We start from the raw sequence: 10266 nt of genomic DNA on the forward strand, positions 1-10266 counted from the left end.
TGCCAACTTTCAACAAGATAGATTCAGGGGGTTCAGAGAAACAGCACCTCAAATTCTTGAGAGAAAACCTCCTGTGACTTCTGTGTGGAAAGCCACAGGGAGCTCAAAACTGCAGGCTTGCTAGCCCCTGAGGAGCCCACCAAGCCTGCCAACTTTCATGGTGATAGGTGCAGGGGTTTGGGGGAAACTGCACCTTAGGCTGCTGACAGACAAAGCTCATGATCCAGATGGAGTGAGGAGGGCGGTGTTCGCTCCATCTGCACCTGGCACTTGGGGAGCCCCGGTAGCGGGAGGTTCACCTGCAGGAACACCAGCTGCTCCACCAAACCAGGATCCAAGCAGGTGCAGTGGGGTGTCACAACATCCACAGCCATGCTGAACATCCTGTTGCTTGGCACACTGGTCAGTGGACAGGACAGGTATTCCTGGGCAACTGTGGCCAGATCTGGCCACATCAGATGTTGGTGTGGTAAAAAGAATGAATGATGTATAAAAAAAATATATATATAAACTAAATTCCTATATATAGAATAGATCCTAGGCTACTACTAACCCTATCCAATATAAGCATAAACGAATATGAAAAGTAGTTATAAAATAAAAGCACCAAGTTCTCAGAAATCCCTGTTGCTAGCATTGCAAGCAGGGAATCTGTTGAAGATCAGGGCTTCCAGCCACTGTGGTCTGACACAGAGGTGCTGGAGAACACCAGCAGCTCAGAAACGGACCCTGAGGCAGAAAGCGGGGAGCTGAAAAACTGCTGCCTTTTATGCATTTTCTCTGGCCCTCCCCCAGAGCACTGGGATTGGAAGGGACCTCAGAGAATGCTGACAGGTCACTGGCCAGCCACACATGTCAGTCATGAAAGCACTCCTTCCCCCTCTCCCCCTCCCTCCCCTTAGTTTCCATTTTTTTCCCCTGCAGGGTATCCAGTATAGGCAAGTGGAATATTCGACCCTTGTCAAATATTCGACCCGCGCTGTTAATATTCGACTTCTGGTATTCGATTCGACAGCTATTTGACCAGCTGCTATTCGACTCAACTTTCACTTTTCAAGGTTGAATATGTCGCATATTTGTCGAATCGAATATTAAGTCAAAACTTTGCACAGCCCTATCTCATGCACCTCCAGGCTTTCCCCTGCTGCCTGGGCATGGCCCCAGGTCCTTTCTTTGGCCTGAGGTCTGCCTCAGGGCTCCTTAACGAGCCTTGGGCTCTCACCACCAGGGATGTGGGGCTGGGGTTATGAGGCGCCTTGTCCTGCCTTTCACAGGGGCGGTAACTGGCCTGGCATTTCCTGGGGGCTCCCACACCACTAGGAGCCCCATCAGGCCACCCTTCCCTGGCAGGGTGCAGTGTTATGTCTCACCCAGGACAAGGGGTCACCTCCTCCCCATACCCTTGCCCTTACTTCCTGACTAGGCCAGAGACGCCTCTCAGCCTGATGTTCCCTCCTTCCTCCTGCAGCAAACTGCAGCCCAGCTTAAATCCCTGGGAACAAAGTGGCTGCCCTCATCAGGCACCTGGCTGCTGCCTGTTTTCTGCCCTTAAAGTATCAGGCACCAAAGGTGCCCTGGCACAATGCGCATTAACTTTGCAGCTTCTATTGGCTTGTTTTAACTTTCCTGACAGTCCCCATAGGGTTGAGCATGAATTGCCTTTTTCATTCTTTTCCAGATTACCTCTTTCCCAGATCTGATTGGGGGGTGGGGGGGGAAGGTTGTGCCCACAATCTTGTTTAACATTTTCCCCAGTGATACATTTGGTCCCATAAAAGATCCCCCCTAAAAAAGCATCTTGTTTCTTGCTTCTATCTTAGACCAGTGGTTTTCAACTTTTTTTTTTCATTTGTGCAGCCCTGAAATATTTTGAATGAAGATGTAGGCCCCTTTGAATTGTAAGTGTAGATAGTCACATACTTTTGACTGATCATAGCCATCTTTCACAGACCCCTCAGACATAGTCTGTGAACCCCAAGGACCTGCAGACCACAGATTGAAAACTACAGTCATAGACCATCATGGTTACAATAACACTTCAAGCTCTGCCTTCCTTGATTGCTTTACAACAGGCAGTCCTTTTATTGTAATGACTTCAAAGGGTGGACTGTATTTTTGCTGGGACTCAGGGAATTTGAATGACTCAGGGAACATGAGTATGTTTCTTATATCTGCCAGCAGTTGCTTATCTAAACTCAAGGCCAGCCACTGAACGTCTCCAAATTTTGGTTCCCCATTGCTGAAATAGGAAGCTAATCCTTTCTTTCCCCCACTTTTTTTCTTATCTCTTTAGATTGTCAGCTCTTCAGTGTAGGACTTTAGCTACATGTAGCACCTAAACTGTGCTCTAAAGTTGTACAGTACCGCTGAGGACTGCCATGCTGCAGAAAAGAGTATTTTTCTTCTGTATAGCCATCTGTCAACTTGCTCTGCTGTCTGTTTGCCTTTGCAGTGTTGTCACTTGCATGCAAAAACGCATACAAACCACAACAGTTCCGGTATCACATCATCTGCGTCATGTTTTTGAGCTAGCCCGTTGAAAATAAAAAGCACCTATAAATATTATGAAAAGCTGTTTGAGCCAGATAGAATGCATATTTTTAACTCATCTCAGTGGGGCATGTAATGTTTCTTTCTGTATCTGTTGTAAGTTCTGTTATCCTGCGACCGGCTGCTTAGAGATCTCTGAAGTTTAGATAAGATGGTTCTGCTCATTTTCCATTCTCAACAAAACTCCAGCAGTGGCTGGAGTCTTTTGTATCTAGTAGTTTGATACAACTCCAGTGCATGGGCACTTCCAGTGCTTATTCTTGGTACTAGATAATCTAGCTGATTTATGAGGTTGATGCCATATGACATATTCAGTTTCTGCATAAATTAAGTTTCTAAATTTCTCACCCTGGTGAATGTCAAGAAAGCTTTCTGAATGTGAACAGCATAAATTGTGTGACACGCCTGCTGAGTCCACAGGCAGCCTGAAACAAAAGCTGTAGGTGGTGTGAAACCCAGAGCTCCCTGTTTAATTCTCTTAGGGTAGGGGTCAGCAATGTTTTGTAGTGGCAGGCTGCAATGATGCAGCTCAGATCCAAGGCATGCCAGTGCTAGGACCCAGCTACTGTTGCTTCTTCCCACAGCTGTTTCTCTCTACTGCTCAGCCATACTGTGACATGAGTGAAGTGCCTCACTGCCCAATCACCTGGCTGTGGTAAGTCACAGGCTAAGCTCCCCACCGCCGAATGGTGAAGTCCCTGCTCCACATGCCAAATCCAATTGTTCCACAGGCCAGATCCAGTCTGCAGGCTATAGGTTACCATCCATAGGCTCTAGTGCTAAAATGTCACTATGATGCTTTAGATGTCATTCTTCACTAGTTTCTCACTTAACTGTTGGCAGTAGAGACCTGAAAGGGATTTGGGAATGAAAACAGGAGGAATGTAGGTATTATTTTGTTTGTCTGAGAGCAAACTAGTCTTTGGGATTTAAAAATGCCTCCAGAATCTCAACTGAGGAGGTGCTTTTATCAAACAGATGGGGTGCACCATATAGAAGTGCTCCATGCATATGCTCTATGCTGTAATTTAAGGTGCAGACAGAAGTAACAATTTTTGACTGATACGCCCCCTGAAAGCACTCTGAAGCTATGACCAAACAGAAGTGCATGGCTACAGAGCACTTTAAAAGGGCCCAATCCCATGAAAATCTGAATCCTCATTGCATGAGGGTTCAAATGAAGATGCTCCAAAACAAAGCATCTTCAGTAACTTGTGTCTGTGCTGCTCCCAGCCTCAGCTCTATTTTCAGAATGGGAGGGGGGAAGGGAGCAGAGAGAATTTGATTTGGGGGGTTTTTAGCCAGCGCTCGAGGGTAGGCAGGTGTATTGGAGCCCCCCCCCAAGGTGGGGGAGGCTGTTATCTACTCACTCCACCTCCAGTGCTGCCTGGGGAATCCCTAGAACAAGCTCCCTCTCCTCCCTTTCCACCCTCCCATTCTGAAAATAGTGCCAGAGCCGGGGGGGAGGACGAGCATTGCTAGGGGAGACCAGCTGCAGGCTGGCAGCCAGCAGCTGGATTTCCCAATCCACCGGATCCCAACAGTGAACTTTTGTTGGGTCTGGGGGATCATTGTAACTCATAGAGCTTCTTGCAAAGTGCTATGAGTTACAGTGGGGAGCTGCTTTTTGATTTGTGCCCATAGAGCACTTTTTGTAGCACTATAAAGTTGCAGCACTTTTAAACATGACAGAAGTGCATTGTTTGGTGGGGGGTGGCCTCTGAGCCCCCCTGTACTTTCCGGACTATGAGGCAAGGGGCACTCCACAGCCTCCTGGGGCTGCAGAAAACTGTGGACAGCACCAGACCAGTGGAGAAGGCAGAGTTGGGATTAGAGGCTGTCACTCAGCCTCTCATTCTACTCCCCGCTCCCCCTCCCCACCCCCATGCCCCAGCGGGCACTGCAAGCCAGGTGGCAGCTCTCATGTAGGCTAACAGCTCAGCTCCAAGCATCTGGTCCCCAGCCATGCAGGGTCTCAGGTTGTGTGTGTGTGTCCTACCTGCAGCATGTCCCCTGTTGTTGGGAGCTGCCACCGCACCCACCATGAGGCCAAGAAGCACCTCTCACCCAGCCCTACTCCAAGTCCCTGGTTCCCAGCTATGTAGGGTCCTGAGCAATGTGGGGGGTAGGGACGCACACACGCACGTGTGCATGGGGGCCATTGTGCATGTGTATGGGTGTGGGTATGTGTGCATTTGTGTGAGGGTGTGCATGTGTGTAGGTGTGTGTGGGTGTGTGTGTAAGTGTTCTACCCATAGTATGTCCAAGCATGTGGTCCCCCCCAGCTACGCAGGGTTTCAGGGCATGTATGCGTGCGTATGTATGTGCATGAATGCATGTATGTGTGTGTCCCAGCCAGAGCATGTCCAAGTGTCTGGTCCCCTCCTCACAGCCACACAGGGTCTCAGAGTATGAGTGTGTGTGTCTTACCCACATGGTGTGTTTAAGCATCTGAGATACTGGGCCTGGAGGGGCCTGGGGGAGTTCACTGGGTCTGTCTGGGCCTGAAGGACTCCAAATGGACGTCCTCACTTCCCAGGGTGGGCCCAAGGCACCCGGGAGTTACTAAGGGGTTAGGGACTCTGACATACATTAAGCAGGGAGTCTGTGGCAGAGCTGGGGATTGTGGCCAGTTCCCTGGATCTGGCCCAGCTCTCTAGCCTTTGGTCCTTCTAGTGCCTGTGCATGCAGCCCACCTTGGGGGGCTTACAGCTCCAGACTCTAGTTTGTATAGCATGAAATAATTATTGGCCCTGATTGGAGCTCCCAGCCTCCCTTCCCCTCAGAGCATCTCCCGGGGCACTTGCAGCCTGGCCCACAGAGCTGCTTTCCCCATACCCCCAGTTCAGCAGCATCACAGCACATGACAGCATAGTTTCTGGCAGCGGGTGTGAGAGCAAGGTAGGTTGTGGGCTTTTGCAGGCTTGGCTTGTGCTCCTGGTCTTCCCCGGTGGTACCAGGGATTACTAAACAAGCTCACAAAGCCCATGGGATACTCACAGAATTGCCAGACATTTCACCAGCATACATAAGTTATTTCAGTGTGGTAGGTTGCTGAAGTGCTGTAAAACACAGTGCTCCAGATTCAATACCTCATTTAACAAGGGTTAATTTAAAGTGCTATAAAGCTGTGGACTCCTGTTAAATCATAGCAATAAATTGCATTAAAAGGTGAGAAAAGCAACTTCCATACACACCCTTTGTTCACAAGAGGGTCAGGTGTTTGGCATACACCAGTGGAATCCTGCAGGACTTGCTGCCCCCATGGGCTCACAATACAGTCATTTCTTATGTGCCTAAACGGAAACCACTCCATTTTGAATAGCTGAACTTTGATCTGCTGATGGACAGCTGTCTGAGTGAGATAAAAACTTGTCATGTTGAAAATGAATTTTTCCCTGGAAAGCCAATGTAGCTTTGAGAAGGAAGCAGAATGCTAGGGCAGGAACACAGTGCTGGGACTGAATTTGGGTCCTAGCTCTACAGCAAATGCTGTGAGAGACTGTCAGTGTCACATCTGGAGACGAATGGATCGTGAATGCGTTTTGTGGTGCTGTAACTGCCTAATTTTAGTTTTCAAACTGCCTATTTTTTCTTAAATAATAATCTTAAAACTTGATTTTTCCCTTTTGGGCTGTTCGTGTAAACCTCAAACTATTATGTGTGTGTGGGTGGGTGGTGTAGGGGGAGGCGTTATACTGTTTTTTATGCCTAGGTGTCTAACTGCCTACGTGTGATTCTATTTCATCCTTATTAAGCCCCTGAAATACAGTTAATGGAAAAGATGGGTGGGTCCTCGTCCTTTCTGCTCTTTTGGGACTCAGTCTTGATGGTGTGCTACAAAAAGCAGATGTATTCATGGATTTTGAGGACTTGAACAGAGTGGAGTAGAATTGCACTTTGGCATCCAAGTCCATTTAAATACCTAACAGGTGGGATAGAATATGGCCCTAGATCCATCAGTATTGCTTGTAGCAAACCGAGACCCTCAGGAACGTTGTACAGTGATGTTCTAAACTGTATAACTCTCTGGAAACTCATTTCTTCATTAAAAAATGGCAGATGCGTCTCCTAACCATCTCCTTTGTATTTGCTCTTCCAGGTCATGAGTCTGCTACTTCTGATTGAGTACTCTTTGGAGGTGGCTATTGGCAGAGGTTTCTGCAAAGACCTCAACAAGGACTACTATAAAGTTGGTAGGTAGCAGATGGGTGAGAAGCTGAGGGGGTCTGTGCTGGAGAGGGTGAATGAAATCCAATATTGTTTCCTCTCCCACTCTTTTTCACGGCATTTTTAGGAGATTGGCTTTTGGAACAGATGGGTCCAAGCTGCAAAGTTCAGCCTCGGATCCCAAGGATTTTGGTTGACTGTTAGGAGCTGGTTCAAAGGCAACTGAAGTCAATGGCAGTTTTTCCTTTGAATGTAATAGTCTTTGAAAGAGGCCTTCCTTTCACCTCCCAGTTTTCAACTATTGTGTTCTCCCTCCCATCTGAAATGTTCTTTTCACCTTTCCTCAACCCAACCTTCTCCTTTTAGTATCCCTTCCTTTCCTGGGTCACTACATTGCTTCCATCTCCCTCCCTAATTGCTTGCATCAGAAAGGACCCTGCATGACTGTCAGAGCTCAGGAGGAGATTATTTTTTTATGGCTGAAGCATTTAAAAAGATAGCAGCCAATTTTTATCAGAGGAGAGTTGGTTCGGCATGACTTTACTCAGAAACTTTAGGTGTGGAAACACAGGACACTATTTTTAAAGAGTCACTTTCCAGTGTAAAACCACAGTTTGAGACGCAGCTTTGGAACTTCTTTTAAAAAACCAGAAACCAGCCTCCAACAGAGAAAGTAACAAACTATAACTACCAGCTGAACAAAAAGGAACCCTGCAAAGATGCAGACTCGCTTCTGCAATGGCAGCAAACTTATTCCCGGTTCCTGGCTGTGTAAATATGTCCTTAACCAGAATGCACGCAATACACAGAAAGACTGAAGATGCATCACTGAATGGGAAGAAAAGAAAGGAAAGCCAAATAAAACAGGCTTTCTATATACACTGTTTGTCAGCCAGCAATAACTGGCATGAGTGTAGGGTTTGCTGCAAAGAAATGATGTGTAAAATACATGTTTTTTGCTTAACAAAATTGTCTGAGATGCTTTAAATTTGAATATTGTTCCAATGCATACAATTCCTGCAGAATCTCACGCATACATTCATTCCACAGAATTTCTGCGTACAATTCTGTGTAAAACTGGCAATTATTTCTATCAAATAACATTTACATTTAAAATTAATTCAGGGCCAATAATTACTTCACGTTATACAAACTTAAGGAAATGACTATTTTTAAGCAACCCCCCCCCACCAAAAACTGCAATTTCAAATTTCCATGTGGTTTCAATATCAAGCCAAAATATCAAATTTTACAAGTCATGAAATTTTTCTGCAAAAAATAGAATGATTTTGATTGAAAACAGTACTCTGTTAGAAAACCAAAACTTAAAAATGCCAAGTTTGGTATTCAAATCTCCCCTGCCTCCCTCCCCCACCCCTCCCCCATGTGGAATATGTTCCATATTTGTAATACAATTCAAGCCACTTGTATTTCAAGGTGCTCTCAAGTCATCCAAATATTTTACAGAACACTACTCATGATTTCTCTCGCATTTCCTTTTCTGGTCAGAGTAGGAATTCACCAAAAGCAGCCACTCTAGTTCCAGAAACTGGAAATGAGGCAATGTAGCTAGGCATTGCAAAAATCTTCAGACTGATTTCAAATAAAGAAGTGCACGAAGTTTCAGGAGAGTGACCCCCCTGCAAAAAAAAAAAAACAACCCAGTTTTTTTTTCTATTTGTCCCTAGTTCTTGCCATGCATATATTGCACCAGATTAAAAGGTGTTACTTAGAATGTGAAGAAATAATGACAGTGTTTGCCATTTCATGTAAGATCTGGTTTGTAGATATAATTAAGCATTCATTTGGCCAAAGAAGGTATATGAGAGACTGATTTACAAGCCTGGGGCTTTGACACTAAAATGAAACTTTGAAAAACTAAGTTCAAATTCCCTACAGGACATCTTGCTAGGCTATTGGCATTTCTATCTTGGATCCTTAACATGATGTCTTTCTGCAATATGATTTAGTTCTGATATACTGTATTGTCATTTTCTATGGAAAAAAGACCCACATTTAGTCAAAACATTCCCAACCAACTTTAAGGCACACACTTACTTGGCCTTAGGGCCTTTCAATATCTACCCCCATTACAGGTTGGATCTCTAACATGCCCTTAATGAATTTTTGGGTGCATTCATTTCCTTTTTTAAAATAAATAAACACATATTGGCCAATGTGGTGAGAACAATGGGGAAGTCATTACAATTTTGATAGAATCGGCCAAAAAAGTACCATACCTAAACACAAAGAAGTATAGATAGACTACATACTATAGGCAAAAAAAAAAAAAATTAAAAATCATTCCTGTCTGAAGTAGAACAGGCTTGACAGACCAGCAGATTAATTTATCTTGTGGATCCTGCCCCTCCTTTGAATTCAGTTGTCCGGCAGCAACTCCATTGTGCATCATCAATATATCAACCTTAGCATCCCATTCCAGATAATCAGAGTGTGTGGCTGTTAAAGCACCCTTTTATGATCCTTGCTTGCATTTACCAGGCCAGTTTATTGGGCCATAAAACTGAAGCAGGTCTTTTTGCATTCAAAGGAAATGTTAGGAGTCATTCAAAGTCCCTTCTGGCCACATTCAGGACACAAACTCTGCTGTGGCCAGAAGTTAATCAAAATATACTTTTGGCAAATAGAACTGGTTTGCTAAGACTGAAGAGGCCTACTATGAGTTTTGTTGATGCCCTGCCGTACGCCACCACAGTATATGCTGTTTGTACTCATTTGCTGTGTGTGTGGACATTTATGACATGATGTACATATCTCTGCTCATGCAATTCCTGTGCATCTCTGGAGTCTGAGTTGTGGGAGAAAGCTGAGATGCAGAGAAAGAAACAGAACAGAAGAAAGAGAGACACATGCACCAGGTTTCTTCATCCATTGGCATGTTTATTTGTATAAATCACTGAAGGGACACCACTCTGATAGTAGTGAAGACCTCGAACCAGTGGAGGTCCTGTGCAGAGGGACCACATCCTCATGAGATATTTGTCGAGGTCTTCTATGGCATTATGCACGAGCTGGCTAAGGGCTGGGAAAGGAGAGGAAACCTGGCTTGTACTTCTCCAAGCATACCTACTCTGCCTTCTTTTACCACCTGCCAGCCAAAACCCCCAATGAAATTGGAGTGCAGGACCCAAGGCATAATTCCTGTGAAGGAAAGGAGAGATTTAGGGAATATTGTTGCCACTACTACCTGTGTTACTTAGATCAGTGCTCCCTACCTTGGTGGGGCATGAAGGAGTCTTCTGGAGAAATTCCCACTTCAAAAATCATAGAGGAACATATATGAACTCAGGTTTAGTACATGGGGGCTAGAATACTTACCTTTAAGTGAGGGTCTTTGGGAATAGACAGTCTTACCTCAATCCTGGGGAAACTCTTTGAGAAGATCATCAAGGAGCACATTTGTGATGGGCCGGCATCAGAAATGATGCTCAGGGGCAATCAGCATGGATTTATTAGGGGGAGATCATGTCAGACCAACCTGATTGCCTTCTACGATCAGGTCACAAAGGCCATGGATGCAGGTGT

General features: G+C 45.4%; 1 protein-coding gene across 1 annotated transcript in view; it reads left to right on the top strand.

Moving 5' to 3' along the window:
- Positions 1 to 10266, top strand: part of LAPTM5 (lysosomal protein transmembrane 5) — a 56024-nt gene that overhangs the window by 32792 nt on the left and 12966 nt on the right. The window contains exon 2 of the mRNA XM_019512141.1: positions 6653 to 6746. Coding sequence (XP_019367686.1) covers positions 6653 to 6746 — 94 coding nt within the window. The remainder of the gene's footprint in view (positions 1 to 6652; positions 6747 to 10266) is intronic.

The sequence above is a fragment of the Gavialis gangeticus genome, unplaced genomic scaffold, assembly GCF_001723915.1.
Source record: "Gavialis gangeticus isolate Ggan-Ray unplaced genomic scaffold, GavGan_comp1, whole genome shotgun sequence".
NCBI lineage: Eukaryota > Metazoa > Chordata > Crocodylia > Gavialidae > Gavialis > Gavialis gangeticus.